At 39.2% G+C, this 18,208-nt stretch overlaps 1 protein-coding gene across 1 annotated transcript; it reads right to left on the reverse strand.

The window, feature by feature from the left end:
* Positions 1-7,046: 7,046 nt before the first annotated feature.
* Positions 7,047-7,384, reverse strand: SNRPG (small nuclear ribonucleoprotein polypeptide G). Its single transcript, XM_070956373.1, has one exon. The coding sequence runs from the start codon at positions 7,360-7,362 to the stop codon at positions 7,138-7,140; it is 225 nt and encodes a 74-aa protein (XP_070812474.1). The 5' UTR covers positions 7,363-7,384; the 3' UTR covers positions 7,047-7,137.
* Positions 7,385-18,208: the final 10,824 nt, after the last annotated feature.

Genomic DNA, 18,208 nt, shown 5'->3' on the forward strand with positions numbered 1-18,208 from the left:
CCGGAGGCGATTGGGAGTGGGCGGGGTAAGCGAACGGCGACCGACGATCCAACAGAGGCAGAGGGTGAGTAAAGGTGTGGGGGGGGGGCGAGAGAGGGCTTTGGTGACCCCTGTGAAATGGCCGTTCGACCCCCAAAGGGGTCACGACCTCCAGGTTGAGAACCGCTGCACTAAAGGTAAAGGTTCCCCTCACACATATGTGCTAGTCGTTCCCAACTCTAGGGGGCGGTGCTCATCTCCATTTCAAAGCTGAAGAGCCAGCGCTGTTTGAAGACGTCTCCATGGTCATGTGGCCGGCATGACTAAACGCCAAAGAAACACGGAGCGCTGTTACCTTCCCACCAAAGGTGGTCCCTATTTTTCTACTTGCATTTTTTATGTGCTTTCAAACTGCTAGATTGGCAGAAGCTTGGACAAGTAACGGGCTCTCACCCCATTACATGGCACTAGGGATTCGAACTGCTGAACTGCCGACTTTTTGATCGACAAGCTCAGCATATTAGCCACTGGGCCACCTCTCCCTGTGAGCCACCACATCCCTTAATAATGCACTAACAATGTTCAATGAATAAAATACTTAAGGTCTTGGAGTTGATTTGTACAAGGAGGGGAGAGACGATACATAAATGAAAGGGACAGAAAATAAAATAGAGTAGAACACATTCCTGAAATATTAGGGACCTGACTGGTTTTTTGTCATGAAACTTCTCTGATATCTAAAACCCACATCATGGCAGGAAGCTGTGAAACAGCTTTTGTTTCAAAATATTTTAATGAAATCCTTAAGACGCACTAAAATACACAAAATGTCACACCAAACAAATGTTAAGGCCTGGTTACCTGAATAAAACATCATTATCAGAGCTGGTTCTGCTTTGAAGTTACTGAAGGACTAGTGTTAATAAATATTTTCATGTCATGAAACACTTTGTAACCTATGGACTGTCTCTTTTCCTTGGTGAATAACTTTGTATGGGCTTTTCAAAATAGTATTTGATTTCTTCTGTTTGGATATATGTGTGTGTGTATACACAAATACACAGTTGCTATTACATTATGGTAGGGTAATGCAGTTAACAGATGGATGTTCCTTTTACTGTTCCACTTGTATTTATTGATTTAGTAAGCCACTAAAATTCTAAACTCGAAGCTTACAGCTAAACTTTATCAGTAACTGCACTAAATACTAAATAAGCAATATTACTGCCTCTTTCTTTCTCGTTGCATTATTGGTTTTATTTGCTTAGGTGGATTCAATCTCAAAATACAAGATTCTGTCCATAATGTTTACTATCACCAGTTTAGAAGTATAATATTTTAGCTGTACTGTGTATATCAAAAAAAGAAGGTACGTTTTTTCATAAACATCACAGCAAATAACAAAAAGTAATTTCTAGAGGAAACATTGAGCCCGTTTCTTTATGTAATATATTTCTGTGTTGTTGAGAATATATATTTCATGAACACAATGGTGGTTCAGGTAGACTTGGATTGAACAATATGGCAGAGCAATTGGCAGGGCAGTGGTTGGATAAATCATATAAGGAAGAAATTGAGAATTGTGTAAATATTCTAGAGGGGAAAATTGTTATCTTGTGTCTAGATAGCATATATCCACAACATTTTCATCATATGTGCTTATGTATTAACAGAAAAAGAGTGTGTGTCATGCCCAGCTCAAGAACAATATAGAACAGTGCTGCCAAAGTTCAGTTCTTTATTTGTTCACACTGTATAGACGGACTCTTGCCTGAGTAAACATTTATTGCTAACAAATGTACCTTGGGAGATTCTAGAGAGTGACTGTCCTAAATCTCTTCCCTGCTTCTCTGATCTAGCTCCAGGCTGTATTGTCTCTTGTCTCACTCTTCTCCTTGGAATATTCTCCTGCCGCTTCATTGTAATCCATCATCCCACTCCTCCTTCAGAGTGGCTTTCTTACTGATAAAATTGATAAATCAGGAAACACACATTTGTTAAACATTTCCAAGAAATAGTAGTAAATATTAAATGCCTAGGGTGCAGCTTTCTCAGGTATAATGCTGCAAGTATATTCAGGATAGTAAGAGCTGACAAGAAATGATGAAGTCAGTAGTATAGAGTTGCAACATTCATTTAGTGACCCTTCTTGTGAAAAACTTTGCTACTCTGGGGGGAAAAAAAGATGAAAGTTGTAAACATTGCTAAGGATTTTTGCGGTAACTACTTTATAGCAACTACTCCTAAGAAGGGGAAAGGGGGCTTTATTAACTCTCCCACATGAAACACATTTATGGAGTTTTGGGGTGCCATATTAAGAACTCCAATATCAGTTTATAGGTGTTGTGGCCCGCCAACGGCCTGCACGGATTGTGGCTGATCCCAACGACAAGGAGGCTGGTTTGGTGTCGCGCCAGCAGCCTGTGCAGCCGGCACTCGAGTCGGACAGCGAGGAGGCTGAAGAGGATGTGGTGCCAGAGGCAGAGACTCAACCAGGGCCTTCAGAACCTCCAGAGGCTCCTTCAAGTGGAGAGAGTGAAGTGGAGGAGTCTCTTCTCAATGCTCGAGCATGCAGGGCTGCCAAAAGGCAGGAGTGGCTACTCAGGAGGAGGTCTAATTGGCCATTCCCTTAGCCTATTTAAGTTCGCTCACAGATAGCACATGCTGCTGGAAACAACGTTTAATTACTACACAGAGCATTTTGAGAGTGAGTTTCTTGTTATATCTTGGTTTCTGGGCTGTTTGCCAACCTTTGTCGGACTTTGTTTATTCTCTGTAATTCATAGCAGGTTGATAAAGACATTTGCACTGGAAGCCTGCATTTTGAAAGGGGTCTGTTTGTATTAAACGGAGTTTTTGGAGTTTTGTGTGTGTCACACTCCTTGGGATTTGGAGCTGGGGCAGAACAATAGGAAAATATTTATTTATTTAAAACATTTATAACCTTTCACATCTTATATAAAACTGATAGGCTCCCAATCAACAATTACAACAATATCAATAATAAAACAGCATGGTACCATATTAAATCTATTAAAAGCATAAACTTTAAAAACCTGCACCAAAGTTAAACTTCCAACATACAGTCTCATTAAATTCTCTCGCTCCACCTCACCTTATTCCAGGGATTGGAGGAAAAGCCATGTCTTCCATGCTTTTTGGAAGGTTTGAAGGGTATAAGAGGCAATGTTGAAGGCGTATGCCCACCCTAACTGACCTGGTTGGATTTTGTTTGGGAAAGCAGATCATGAAGATATAAATGAAATTCTGTTTACTAGATCTAAAGGGAGACAAGGAACCTTGGCTTACTTTCCTCCAGTCTATTTTGGGCGGGCATGGTTAAAGAGCAGTGAAATAATAATTTTATTTCTGATGCTGTTGAAGATTTAATGGAATCGAGTGTCATCTTGAAAAAAGAATCAGGCAATGACTGAATTACATTCCAGGTGCTAAAAATGGAATGCAGTCAGGCTCATTTTCCTACTGCTATTTTTAGGGTTTAATACCAGGTTTAATCCTTAGCTGGTGACAAGGAGTTGATTATGACCTGAACATTCAGTAATCATCCAGTAATCGTGAACTATTATGAACATAAGAGCAAAGAGTAATTCAGCCAAGAAATCTGTAGTTGAAAATTGCAGGGTTTTTTTTCCAAAGCCATAGCAATGAATTAATGAAAAGATTTGGATTTTGTAACAGTAGTAAAACATTTAACAGCATTTTCTTCCTTTGCCACTGTGCTTTTTTCCTTTAGGCTAGTTTTGTTCAGAATCGAGAAACCATTTGTGAATTGAAAAAATAGAAACACTTTATTTCCAGAGTGAACTAGAAGAAAAATGCAGATGGATTAATTCACCTGTTGTGTGCTGCATTGTTTCCTAAAATTGTCTGCTTCTTGGTTTTTAAAAATGTTGTTTTAAAACAGTTTATTTACAAATGCATATTTTACTAAATCTATGTTGATTGTTTGCTGCGAAAAGCTAGCCAGATAAAATAGGATAATTAATTTTAAATCAAACCCGTCTAGTTTTATTCCTCAAATGCCTGAATTTACTTCTGTAGTTATTCCCAAGGTATTTCATATAAGATTATCTGTCTGGGTTCACATGCAGTCATCTATAAATGAATATACATATGCATACAATTCCAGGGCAGTGTGGTGGCTAAGATTATCGACTATGAAGACTCCTCCCTGTGGTATAGATGTTGGCTAGATGACTTTCAACCAGTCACCTTCTCAGTCCAACCTACCTCATAGGGTTGATGTAGGGAAAATAGGAGGGGATGCTAGGTATAATGCATTGAACTCCTGAAAGATGGCCGGCTATAAATCAAATAAATTACACCTGCAATATTAAGTATCTCATGTAGCTACTGGTTCATCTTATGAATATGTATCTCCTTGATTATTGAAATATAATGTTGAACTGAACATTAAAAAATGGCAAAAATAAGTATTTACATTATTTCAGTGACCAGAAAATCTTAATATCTTATTTATTTTATTTATTTATTTTATTTTATTTATATACCGCCCTTCTCCCGAAGGACTCAGGGTGGTGAACAGCCATAATAAAACAGTGTACAAAATAGAATTTAAAAGCAGATTAAAATAATTAAATCATAGGCCGAATTTAAAACTCTCATTTAAAACCAATTTTAAAACCCCATTAAAACCAAATTAAAACCATTTATCCCATCAGAGCGGCTTGCTGGAATAACAAGGTCTTCACTGCACGATGGAAGGCGCGGAGATCGGGGATCCTCCGTATGTCTGGGGGCAATTCATTCCAGAGGGCAGGGGCCCCACAGAGAAGGGGGTCGCCAGTCTACATTGTTTGGCTGACGGCACCCTGAGGAGGCCCTCTCTGTGTGAGTGTACTGGTCGGTGGGGCACTTCAGGTAAGGATGTTCCAGGCTGGTTTCCCCATCATATCTTGAAGAGTGTCAGGGAAGTTATTGCAAAGAACTTTGCTTTGGTGTCTTCCATTAAGCTACTGTATCAATGAAAGGGGATGTTTGTGAATGTTTACAGGCAAGCTACAAGAAGCTGGCATTTTGTAAAAGGGAGTCTTTTGGGAAAAAATCTCACTGTGGGTGTTGTATCTGAGAGAGCAAATCTGAAATTTGAAAGGACCTTCTGCTCCTTCCCAACATCACCTTATTTATTTCAGCTTCAGTCCTACATCTCCAGTATGAGAAAATTTCTTCTCACTTTGCTGTAAATTAATGTGGCTGTAAGAACTAATGGGTGCAAAGTAGATTTTGCACTCCAAATTCATGCAGAGTATTATTTAAGGAAATCTGAAAATAGAGAAGAAATTGGGAAAGAATAAAAGCAATGTGCACTCAAAAACAGGAGGGGAAGAGACTCCATTGGCATTGGAGAATTATTACTACTTATACAGAAGAAATTCCATTTGTTAAAATCTTTGCAGGAATATTTCTGTCAAACACTAGGGGATGCTGTTGTGCCATGAAGAAAACTAAAATGGGAATATTTTCTTATAATTAAATACCAAACTACCCAATGCTGAAAGAGAAGCTAAATAGAGATACAATAATCACATCTCAGATTAATAAACTGAGGAATGCAAAAATGTCATGTTCCTATAGGCAGCTTCCTTGTTATCCTTTTCCCTTGAAATAGACCAGGAAGGATCTGTTTCATAGGAACTAGAATGAACATTTATTGTTTCCAAACAAAGTGGGATTTAGGAGCTAGTGTAACAGTAACTTTATATTTTGGATGGTTTAGAAATTATAAACCTGGTTTTCAGTTTAGAGAAAACTGCAGGCCTTGGGTAATTGAAGCATGTGTGAAAGAAGCAGGAAGCTCCTTTCTTGCTTATATCTTGGTTTGTTAAAGTGAAAGTTTGATCATTGGAATGAAGGCAACTTTAACCCTATCAAATCCATCTTTATGAGTGCCTCCAGTATTGTTATATTTAATTATTCATTAAATGATAGCAATGCTATATGCATTGTAGAGATGGATGAATTTGCCAATCTACTTGCAATCCACAAATAGATTCTGTTAAATCTCTGTTAATCTCTGTTTTCTGTTAAAAAGGTATGGGGAAAAGAGGTGATTTACAAAGAAATAATAAGTGGGATCTATAATATCTGAAGTGTGAAGTTCCTCTTTAAGTTATACCCTTCCAAGATATATGATTTCTTCTCAATTTTCTTCTTCTTCTTCTTAAATTGTATGGTATTTTCTGGCAGCTGAGCATGATATCTTTTTAATTTTCTATCTATAAAAGCTTTTGATATTTTCATAAGTCCTGGAATCCTTCAAACATGAGATCCTGGTTTCAGTTATGGAAGGAACCCCGTTTGGAAATGAATTTGCTATTCGTTGGGTAGCATTTAACATGCAAACATATCTGGAGGGCACCAGATGCATACTGATGAGTCATATTATCTCAAATGCATCTGAGCAATTCAACCTGAAAACCTGACGATGATCTATTCAGCTCAACCTGTCAGATGGAAAATGATATTTGTGCACTGAAGTATAGATGCAATGTATTTCCTATCACTAAATGCAGATCATGATTCTGCATGTGGGGAAAATAGGCTGGCTCTCAGTATCTGTGCTGTAGATCGGAGTGCTTGGAGATGTGAATTGTATGCTTCTCTGTGAAGAGAAAATGCAGGTATATATAAAAAAAAAACTTCCATGAGAAAAAAGTGTATTGTGGCCTCGCCTTTTCTAATTCTCAGTATGTGGAAGTTTCCATTATTTTGTTTATTTTGTTTAAGTTTTTATCAATCCAGAACTCTACTGCATTAATCCTTTCCAGGCAAATTAATTATGCTGATCTGCTCCTGACCTGGTGTCCTGTCCTCATAGCATCATTGTATGTAGCAGGAACATCTATTTTGAGGAGTCCCTATAGAAGACTATGTTGAGATCAGTCATTGTGACTTTTCTTTTCTTTTCTTTTCTTTTCTTTTCTTTTCTTTTCTTTTCTTTTCTTTTCTTTTCTTTTCTTTTCTTTTCTTTTCTTTTCTTTTCTTTTCTTTTCTTTTCTTTTCTTTTTTTTACCAATTTATTTTTTAAAAAATGTAAACATGGAATGCTCCTGTAGAACCAACAATAATAAAAATTGCCCACACTGTAGTAAGAGCCAGTACTTCATTTTTTTATACTCATTCCAGGGCTTCTAGTATAATGATGCTGTTTCCTCGTATTATCATCATCCCTATGTTGTTATGTTGTCTACCAGATGCCATTTCCACACACTCATTTATCACCAAATTCATGAATGGATCAAAACCTCTTAATATCCCTTGAACATGCCGACCTCCATTTAGTTTTAATGATAGCTTCTTGTCCATAAACTTCTTCAGCTCCGACGGGTGTGCTTTGCTCATCCTGCCTCCTCCAAGATGACAGCCTCGCAAAGCATCTCGTTGTGATGCTTTTCAAGGGTTAGCAGAATGAATTAATACTTTGCTGGAGCTTTTAGCTCTTTTGACAAAGTACAGAAAATTAAGCCCTTAAGTGATAGCTTTCTGCCCGGTCCTTCTTAACAGCGGAAGGCAGAAGGATGAAGAAATTTGTGTCATGTTATTTTGTGTCCACAATTCAAAGGAATTCCTGTCTCTAGGGCATTAGGGCTTAACTAACAGTGTGGCATAAAATCCATAATTATCCAATGCTGGAATCTCCAACATGTCATCCACAGGCCTCTGTGTGCATGGAGAAGACCTTTTTTGGTGCCCATAAGACTCCCTGTCCTATCTGATTCTTTTGCATTAAATTAAGAAGTTGCTTTGCTTCATATCAGAGCAAAATATCAGGTTTCAATAATGCTTCTGGACCCCAAATGAGACCTATACATTTTTGTAGAAAAGGAAAATGATGGCTTGCTGCATTTAGTATCCTCAGGAAAAGAAGGAAAAGCAAAGATCATCCTTCTGGTTTTCAGGACAGCAGTTAAAAGTCTATAAATTAGTGCTTTGTAATAGTTTTATATCCCCTAAGATAGCCATTGTATGAATGTCAAGTCCTCAGTACCATTTTTGTGAAAGTTGTGACTCCCAGTTTAAAATTGGAGGCCTTTGTAATGTGATTTTTGCTATAGCAAAAAGGAAAGCAATGTTGTATGACATCATGAAGTTTGATTTAAGTAATTTTTCCACTTTTCTATGGCATAGTATTCTTGAATATTAGTTGACAAGAAACTCTCAAGGATACAGATATCTTAATTCTCCAGCTTGGCAATTAACAATCTTGTTCTGTTTTTTTCTTTATATATACAGTTTTTCAAAAAGGAAACCAGTGACTTCTACAGTGTCATCTGGCTGCTGTTAGAATCTGCATTGAGAAGTCTCAAATCTTTGTTCTGCTGGCAGGTAAGAATTGAAGGGGGAGATTTTTAATTCTTCTACACAGACAAACAGCATACATGTTGGTAAATATGGTTGCACAAAAACTGCTATTAGGTCAAAGGGTGAAAGACATATACAACAAGACTTAGAATGAAGAAATAACTTTAAGAACCCATATAAGGTACAGATTGAACTAAAAACTAATAAACATTTCAAAATGTTGTGGTACACAGGTGAAATAGGATGCAGGAATTCATTAAAGGTTACTGAACTTTTTGGTGTGCATTTCTACTTTGGAGTGGTAGGCTCACCACAATAAATCCTTTTTTTTTTTTTTTGAAACTGATCCTGGCTTAGAGTGCTTTCCTTGGAGGAATCTGAAGCCACATTTTCATGCTACAGAATGTTTTCATGTATTTTGTGAATTTATAACCAGATTTGTGATGCTTATCAACATACTTATGTATATTTAATTCTTCATAACATTTTAAACATGTAAATAAGACAGTTTTGCAAAAGATTGAATCCTGTTTGTTCTTACTATAGATAGTTCTCCCTATACCCTGGGATCTTTGTCCTTGGTCAAAAAATTATTTGGCATAGCAAATTGTGACCTGGGTTCCATTACCATTGAAAATATTGTAACTCACAGCTTGAAGAATATCGACCAGAATTCGCTCTCCTACAAAGTAAGAGGTGCATAGCAGAATTAGACCTGCAATTTAGATAGCTTTAGGAATAGTGCAGGTGCAGGCATCCTTTACCTTAAAATAGGTTTAAAGATTCCTAAAGGAGCAAGATCTAAATGCAGTTGCTTCAAAGTATATCAAGATCTGTGAATAATTCTACCTACTGTACATCTTTGGTAAGACACCATGTATATAGTTGTTCTTTGTATGGTCATTCCATTTCAGAATTCTAATTCTAATTCAAATGTATGTGTCGATATATACATAGGTGCAGAGTGTTAGTTGAGGGGTCCTTGGTGCTCTCTTGGTTGTTTAGTTTTCTTGCAGATGTTTCATTACTCAAACTAGATAACATCAACGGTAGCACTAGCCACTAGCACAGATGATGTTACCTAGTTTGGATAATAAAATGTTTGCAAGAAAACAACCAAGCTCAGAGAGCATAAAAAGCTCCTCATTTCAACCCTGAGCTATAAATATTCTCCTTTAGAGAGTTAGTTTCTATATGGAAAGGTGGGGTTTTTTATGTCTAAATTCTATCTTGAATAGTTTGCTACTGTTGAGTCCCCTTCTACCTCTTTCCTTTGCTCTTTATTCCAGAGCTTATCTCAACAAGCCTTTATCCTTTTCTGTTTGATTTTAAATTAGGAAAACATTTGCTTTTAATTACGCAGGACTCGCCATTTCTCAGACAGCTACGTAATGAATGCAAAAATAATTTTAAAATTGACTATATTTTTTCCCAGGAACTGAGGAATGTAGAAAATATTTTGGTCTCTCTGATGCCAAACGCCTGCGTGTGCGTTTATGTGTGTTTTTATTTTCCTCTTTTGGTCTTAAGTGTGATTCAGGGCAATGGGGACCTCCAAGAAAAGATTTTTTTTAAATTGTAGTAAATGATATAGGATAGAATTTGGGAAGAAAGGCCTCACTCTAATATTAAGCATTTAGGTAAAGACTTTCTTGAGTTGAATTTGATTGCTGCTTACTGCCTTGATATGTGTAATTCTGTGTAATTCTCTTGGCAATAATATGCAGGAAGTGGCTATTGTGTTTTTCTGACCCTCCCCCCAATATTTTGGTTTAGCCTGGGTAGGTGAATTTAGTGAACAGATGAAAATTGTAACAGTTTATGTGACACTTATTTTGTGGGTATTCCGTTACTTGAAGAGTGTGGCATTAGGTGTGCCAGCCATACCTGTAAATCCTACATGGTAGTCCGGACAAGAAGCACAACCAGGAATATTAGTTCTATCTTTATTATAAGGTTACATTATAATATAGGCAAATCTGAAAGCCTATCTTTCTTCCCTTTTTTCTTTTTTGCTCTCTCAAAAACGTTTCCCACACCCTCCCTACTTCTGTGGGTTAAGAAATCTTTTGCATGCCAGTTGTTTAGTCTGCCACTCTCCTTCCTATCTCCTAAGGCAGGGATCCCCAATCCCCGGTCCGTGGATTGGCACCGGTCTGTGGCATGCCAGCAACAGAAACAAACGAAGCCCCATCTGCAGGTAGTATGCAAAACCACGCCCCTCCAGTCTGCGGAAAAGCCTCTCTCCACGGAAACGTCCCAAAAGGGGGGGGGCACTGTCCTAAGGTCGTTCCCACATGCCATTACAAGACCTCACACTCATGTCCCCTGCGGGTCCCTCCTCTTTCCATTTAGAAGGAGGGTCCAGAAATGTTTAAAGCATGTTCTCATGAGGCAGAGATCTTACTCTGAATAAGAGAGCACCCAAACAGAGATTGATGTCGGTCTGAAGCTCCCTGCCTTTGTCCTGTCCTATAATTTGAGCTTCTCAGCTTCAACTTCCACTTGATAATCATATTATCAAACAGACGGAATAGTAGATTTAAATCATAAATAATCTAACAAGAGTAAATCAATCCTGAAATTTTGTAAACTGTAATATTATTTACAATGTTCACTTTTAAACAGAAGCTTTGATCAAAAGTGTTCTTCAGTTATAGGTAGTATTTTTTTTTTTCTTTTTAATCCTTTCTTTATCAGAGCAGTTTACATTTATGATGGTGAGGCAAATGGAATCCAGCTAGGAAGGTTATGACAACTGTAGCATAAATAAATGTAGCAAAAATAAATAAAATAGGGACTGGTGGCTCAGCAGACTAAAAGCATTGTGATTAACACCAGCTGTCTGCAATTACTGTAAGTTCGAATCTCACCAGGCTCAAGGTTGACTCAGCCTTCCATCCTTTCTAAGGTAGGTAAATTGAGGACCCAGTTTGTGGGGGCAATAAGATGACTTTGTATAAATATACAAAAGTATGAAGGCTATTGCTTAACGCATTGTAAGCCGCCCTGAGTCTCCGGAGAAGGGCGGCATATAAATCAATTTTTTTTAAAAAAATGCGTTCTCAGTAGAAAAAAAAAAACCTTTGACTTAATATATATTTCTTATAGGAAGACTTAAGTAACACTTAGGTTTTCCATCTTTGGATGAAATTGCTATTGCTGACAGTTTTGAATATCAAAATTGTCATGGTTAGGAAATACTACAGTAGTGTTTCTCCCATTATCCTGATAAGTAAATATATGGCTGGGACTTTGACCATAAATGTTAGAAATGTGCTATTTTCCATACTCTATCCCAATAATTGCAAAAAAAAAATGAATTGCATCTGGGGAAATAATTTAAAACCCCAAGCAATTTGGTTAAACATATTACATGTATTCTGTGCCTACAAGTACTACTTTGTAGTAAGCTACAAAGTAAAAAGAAAAACCAAATTATAAGCATTCGTGAACATAAGATTCTTCTCAAGTTTGACATTATGGTATGTAGGGTTCAGAGTCTCTAATCATTACAGATTTCCTAAAGTGATATCTCTTTTATTTATCTTATAGGTTTTATCAACAATTAAAGAGGCAACCATGACTTTGGACAAATTGGTTATCAAGGTAAGTTGATGATTGATGTAGGCAGAACCAATGTATAAATAACTCCAGTTGGATTTTATGGGAGCAAATCTTGTTGCATTGTTTGTTTCTTACATTGAAATGCACTGCTAAATGATTCTAATATATTTCCCTTTGGTGTCAGGCTAGCATAAAAAATGACTGTTATTTCAGCCCACTAATTATGTGACTATCTAAAGATAGAGGATATATAAATTCAGGGAGAGGCTTGTGACTGAAACTTATCATCATAAAAAGAAACTATATTTGTGACCAGCCAAAGAATAAAATTTATTGTACTGTCGGTTCAATTAGCTATTGGTAAAATGCAGTAACAGGCTGGATCCTAATAACCATGAGTAGAGAGATGATAGCCATTAAAACTCTTATACAAAAACTTCATTTCTGGGAACAATGAATGGGAGAAATGATCTCAACTGATTCTCAATTTTCAATGGATAAGAATCTTATTTTTTATGTGATAGAACAAGTGGTAGAAGCCTTGTGGTTCTGAAAAAAAATCACATATTATAACTGATTGGTTCTATCATAGTTTATATAATTTTGCTTCTTTCTGGTGTTTAGGAATAAAAGTAAAACCCCTCAGGTTTCAACTGCACTCCTTTCTTGAATTGTTCTTGCTGAAAATACAAAAGAAGCCTGGTATATACAGGTAGTCCTCAGTTAATGACCACTCATGAAGTGACTATTTGAAATTATGAAGGTGCTGAATGAGTAGTACTTATGACCAGTCCTCAGAGTTCTGTCTGTCCTAGGACCTCCATGGTTACACAATCACCATCCAGGCATTTGGCAACCAGCTCCTGTTTAGGATGGCTGTAGCATCGCATATCATGTGATCACCATTTCTGATCTCTACCGATTCCCATAAGCAAAGTCAATGGGGAAGTTAGCAGGGAAGGTTACAGGTTGTTCTGGTAATTTGTTCAGTCTTGTGACTTTTTCCCCTGAGGAGCATGTAACTCCCCTACTGGCAGCTGTCACCTGCTTACCTTCATGCACCTGGCGGCATGAAGTACTTGCTCTGCACTGGCCCTCCATGTCCCCTTGCATGCCCTTGCTCATTAGGCAGCAGCCTTGTACCTGCCCAGATCCCTACTTGTGAGATGCCTGGGACATGCAACTTCCTGCTGACTTCTCCACTGACTTTGCTTTTTGGAAGCTGGCAGGAAATTGCGAGGAGGTCCTCACTTAACAATCCACAATCCTTGCCTAATAACAGTAACAAGGAGTGCAAGGATTGCCATCGCTAAGCGATGCAGTCGTTGATGTTTTGCATCAGAATTGCATCACCAATTCTGGTCCAATTAACCCAAGGACTTCCTGTATTGATGTAGAGACATCCACAGACTATAGAGTAGGGGTGTCAAAGTCCATCATATGGCCCAATCAAAGCACCATCCCCACTGGAGAGGCCTCCCAGTTCCAACCCTCCAGGTGCAGGGCAAGATGTCCTTGACTCTCTGAGAAAAGAATGTTATTATAAATATATATCACCCATGCTCTATACCATGGGTCCTCAAAGTACGTCCCATGGGTCGCATGCGGCCCACTGAAGCCATTAAACTGGCCCACACAGGACCACAAGGCTGCCCTGCCCATATCGCCCCACCCACCCTGCAGCTGAGCGCAGGGCTTACCTTCACAAGCCCTGCAGGCTGGAACTGAAAGGTAAAGCCAACAATTTTTCCCTGCAGAATGCTGCTGGAGGCGGGGGAGGTGAAAAATGGGACACACAGGCGCCCCAGGAGGCAAAAAAACCCGGGCGAAAACTGCCTATTTTTCACTTCCCCCGCCTCCAGAAGATACATAAAGAGAGAGACGGAGGGAGAGAGAGAGAGACAGTGGGAGAGATACAGAAAGAGAGAGAGAGACAGGAGACACACACACAGACTTGATTGTGTGGAGGTGAGAAGAATTACTGCAAAACTGAGTTTTCTGAAGTGGACCACTAGATTCCTAAACAACTGAAAAAATAATGTAGTAAAAAGAAAAGTCAACGAAAAGAGCAACATGCAACCAAAAGCAAACAAAACACTCTCAGGAGCAAAACAAATTAAAGTTTAATTTATATGCATTGTTTAATGGACTGTTAAATTGGCCACACCCACTTAGTCACATGACCGAGCCATGCCCACCCAGCTGGTCCGGCCCCCCAACTTTCTGAGGGACTGTGAATTGGCCCCCTGTTTAAAAAGTTTGAGGACCCCTACTCTATACAATCCCCCCCCCTCCCAGTTTCCCACAGTAGGAAATGTAGCAGGCCTGAAGGCCCAATGCAAAAGATGGCTTCCAGGCTTGACACTGAGGGCCGGTCTTTTGCTGTTTCCAGTGCGGCCCTGCGGGCCAGATCTAAGCACCCCGCAGGCCAGATCTGGCCCCCGGCCTTGAGTTTGACACACCTGCTAAAGATGTTTTTTCAGAGTGATAAAAGCATATTGTCACATCATAATACAAGCTCCACCATTCACCTAAGTTTGTGCAACATTATGACACCTGTACAAAAGAGTGATTTTTAAAATTTGACAGCCCTCCTCTGCTTTGGCTGCGGAGGCTCATGAAATGAACATGCCTTTCTGCATGTGAAAAGCATCTTTGCCTGCAGCCGAATGTTTTGTCATTTTCAGATAATGTTTTTGCAAGCAAAAATATCCCATGAAAAGACAGCCATTAAGTTTAGCTATTTGAATAAAGTCTCTGTTCTCCTTGTGCAGTTTTTCCATGTCAGCTGTGTAAATCTTTCAGAGAACACTTGATTTTTATTGTCTTGGGAGTAATTGCACAATGGGTGGTCAATTTGTATTACTTTACTAAAGGCTGTATGCAATCCTTCATGTCTCCTTTTGCAGCTTTTAATGAGATAGCAGATACTGTTATCTTAACTCTTCCGTTAACATCTCATAGTTAAATATTAAAGTTTATATTTATGCTGTTCAGACATACTCTCGATTTTATCAAGGGCCACATCAGGGTTGTGTTTGACCTCGGGGGGTCAGGTTGGGTGTGGCCAGGATGGGCGTGGGCTTGACGTCACTCATGTTGGTGGTGCCTGTGATGGCCCGAGCACTCTGCCAGTGAAAATGGGCTCCCAAGCCTCGTTTTCGGCCGCAACGGCTTCCTGCAGCCCTCTGCCAGTGAAGACGGAGCCTGGGAGGGCCACATGCGGCCTTCCCGAGTTGCGTTTTCCCTGGCAGAGGCATTGTGGGCTGGTCCTTTGCTGGTTCCAGGGTGGCCCCACGGGGCAAATTTCAGCATCCTGCAGCCCGGATTCAGCCCACGGGCCTTGAGTTTGACACTTCTGCTCTAGCTTGATCCTTGAAAGAAGCATGCTGTTGATCTTGAGTATTAATACTTTCTACCATTATATAATTTTACTAATAGTTAAGTAAATCAGTAGGAAAACTTGAGGGCATCCGTTCCCCATTATGTTAAGAAGGCAAATACTTGGGAGCATTCCTATGAGTATGGTGCATTCCATTCACTCCTTGTTGACGACAGCTTACTTTTTCCTTACAACTGGTATTGGCATTGTAAGGTTATTGTAGTATGGAAATCCTTGGATTTTGAACCTGCAAAGTGGTTTATTTCAGAATACGTCTATTATGTTTAGTGAAGTAGCTGTAGTTAGCGGCTTGAAGCATTTAAGTTTGCATTTAATGTAATTAAGTCATTGAAAGATAGTGGGTACAGCAACCCAACTGACATTTATATTTCCTCACTTGACTGTATTTAAAACTTTTCTAATGATGACATTACAGGGACTTCTAAAAATATAGTTATGTTTATTACCAGAGCAAGATAACAAATGCTTGGCTGTGAGAATTTATTATTGCGTGGACTTTTTAGATGTTAATGTAGTTCCAGTTCCCAGACTGCTGACGATTCAGGTGGCTGAGGCAATTGCAAACTTCTGTTATCACTCAAAAGACCCATCTGCTTGCTGCTTCACAGAGAGATTATAGAAAGAAAAGCAGAAAGTTTCCAACTTGATGTACTTGAGGAGATATTGGTTCTAAATTGTTCAATTGTTGGAAATCCATCCCACTTCTTGCTAAAGAAAACTCTTATCAGACTTTGGAAACAAAAAAACTTGTTTGCTTTTGCTTTTGCTTTTGCTTTTGCTTTTGCTTTTGCTTTTGCTTTTGCTTTTGCTTTATTTATTTATTTATTTATTTATTTATTTATTTATTTATTTATTTATTTATTTATTTATTTATTTATTTATTTATTTATTTATTGGTTTGATTTATATGCTGCCCTTCTCCGGAGACTCAGGGCGGCTTACAATGCGTTAAGCAATAGCCTTCATACTTTTGTATATACCTGCTTAGTAGGGCTTTCGGCCCCCCCTAAGCAGCGTTCTTTTTTATACAAAGTCAGCTTATTGCCCCCACAATCCGGGTCCTCATTTTACCTACCTCGAAAGGATGGAAGGCTGAGTCAACCTTGAGCCTGGTGAGATTTGAACTTGCAGTAATTGCAGGCAGCTGGTGCTATTTAACAGCACTTTAGTCTGCTGCGCCACCAAGGCTTTAGGCAGCTTCCAAAGATTTTTCAAAATTTAACATGTCCAGTTTTTAAACTTAATCTCTAGCGTTAGATGTTCCACGTCTAACTTCTGTCCAATTCATTGAAAATGGGGTCATAGGTCACTCACTGTAGTTTAAACTATGATATAAGCTTACCCAATCAAATGATAATTAACATTTGCCCCTCAAGACTTTTGCTCCATGGTTCTCAAGTGCCTCTGGGTTACTAGTGAGAATGAATAAAGCTTTGATTGCATGATATTGAAACTGTGGTTATCTATCAACACTCTTGATAGAAAGGTAGGACAATCTATTGATCTGTCAACGTTTAGTCTTGTTTATGAGCTGCTACCTTAATTTCCACCAAGGAGATCCCCAGAAGAGATGAGCTAATTTTATGGCAGAGCTCCAAACCATGTTGTGGCTTGCAGACCACTGAGTCATACAAAAGAAATCTACCTCATATGATGAGAGGAATGATGTAAGAAGAAATGTTAGTATGATGGAAACCTGATTTCTTTGGAGCCTTGTGACTACCAATCATTCTATTTTGAAAGTCCAGAAACTCTTATAGTTGTTGGTCAGCAAACCTGTGTGGACTTGTAGTTCAGTGTAGAAATTCAGACATTCATAGAATTAACATCCCAATTTAGCACAATCTAACACTGATGATATTACCTAATTGGGTGGTGAAATGTCTGCAAGAAAACAGCCAAGCTCGGAGACCACCAATGACCTCACACCTCAATTTATTTAGGCAGCAATAAGTGTAAGCAGAACAGTGGCTTCCTCAGACAGGTTTATTTAATATGTCCTCAGTATGTCTTCCATAAAATTAGATTTATTTTAAAATATTATTTATTTATTTATTTATTTATTTATTTATTTATTTATTTATTTATTTATTTATTTATTTATTTATTTATAAGCCATGGAGCACTTTAAAGGTGATAAATAACACCTTGAATCACACCCGGAAGACCACCGGGAGCCAGTGCAGCTCGCGTAGGAGAGGTGTTACATGGGCGTAACAAGCTGTGCCCATAATCACCCACGTGGCTACGTTCTGGACCAGTTGGAGCCTCCGGGTGCTTTTCAAGGGGAGCCCCATGTAGACAGCATTACAGTAGTCCATACGGGAGGTAACTAGGGCATGAGTGACCGTGCGCAAGGCGTCCCGATCCAGAAAGGGACACAACTGGCGGATCAGGCGAACCTGATAAAAGGCACCCCTGGCCACGGCCGTCAAATGATCTTTTAAAGATAGCCGTGAATCCAGGAGGACACCCAAGTTGTGGGCCCTCTCTGTGGGGAGCAAGATCTCATCCCCTATTGTCAGTGATGGTACCAGCTGACTATACCGGGACGCTGGAAGCCACAGCCACTCGGTCTTGGAGGGGTTGAGTCTGAGCTTGTTTCTCCCCATCCAGATCCGCCCGGCCTCCAGAAAACGGGACATCACAGCAAGGGCATCATTGGGGTGGTCTGGGGTGGAGATGTATAGCTGTGTGTCATCAGCATACTGATGAACACTCACCCCGAAACCACGGATGATCTCGCCTAGCGGTTTTACATAAATGTTGAACAGAAGGGGTGAGAGGACTGACCGTTGTGGCACTCCACAAATAAGGTGCCTCGAGGTCGACCTCTGCCCCCCTGCCAACACAAACTGCGAACAGTCAGAGAGGAAGGAGGAAAACCAACGAAGCACGGTGCCCCCTATTCCTAAC

The sequence above is a fragment of the Pituophis catenifer genome, unplaced genomic scaffold (assembly GCF_029215685.1).
Source record: "Pituophis catenifer annectens isolate HBS135680 unplaced genomic scaffold, rPitCat1.0.hap2 SCAF_1, whole genome shotgun sequence".
In the NCBI taxonomy this organism is placed as follows: Eukaryota; Metazoa; Chordata; class Lepidosauria; order Squamata; family Colubridae; genus Pituophis; species Pituophis catenifer.

Coding starts and splice junctions, on each gene's coding strand:
- SNRPG (XM_070956373.1), bottom strand. CDS start 7,362: ATGAGCAAAGCACACCCGTCGGAGCTGAAGAAGTTTATGGACAAGAAG.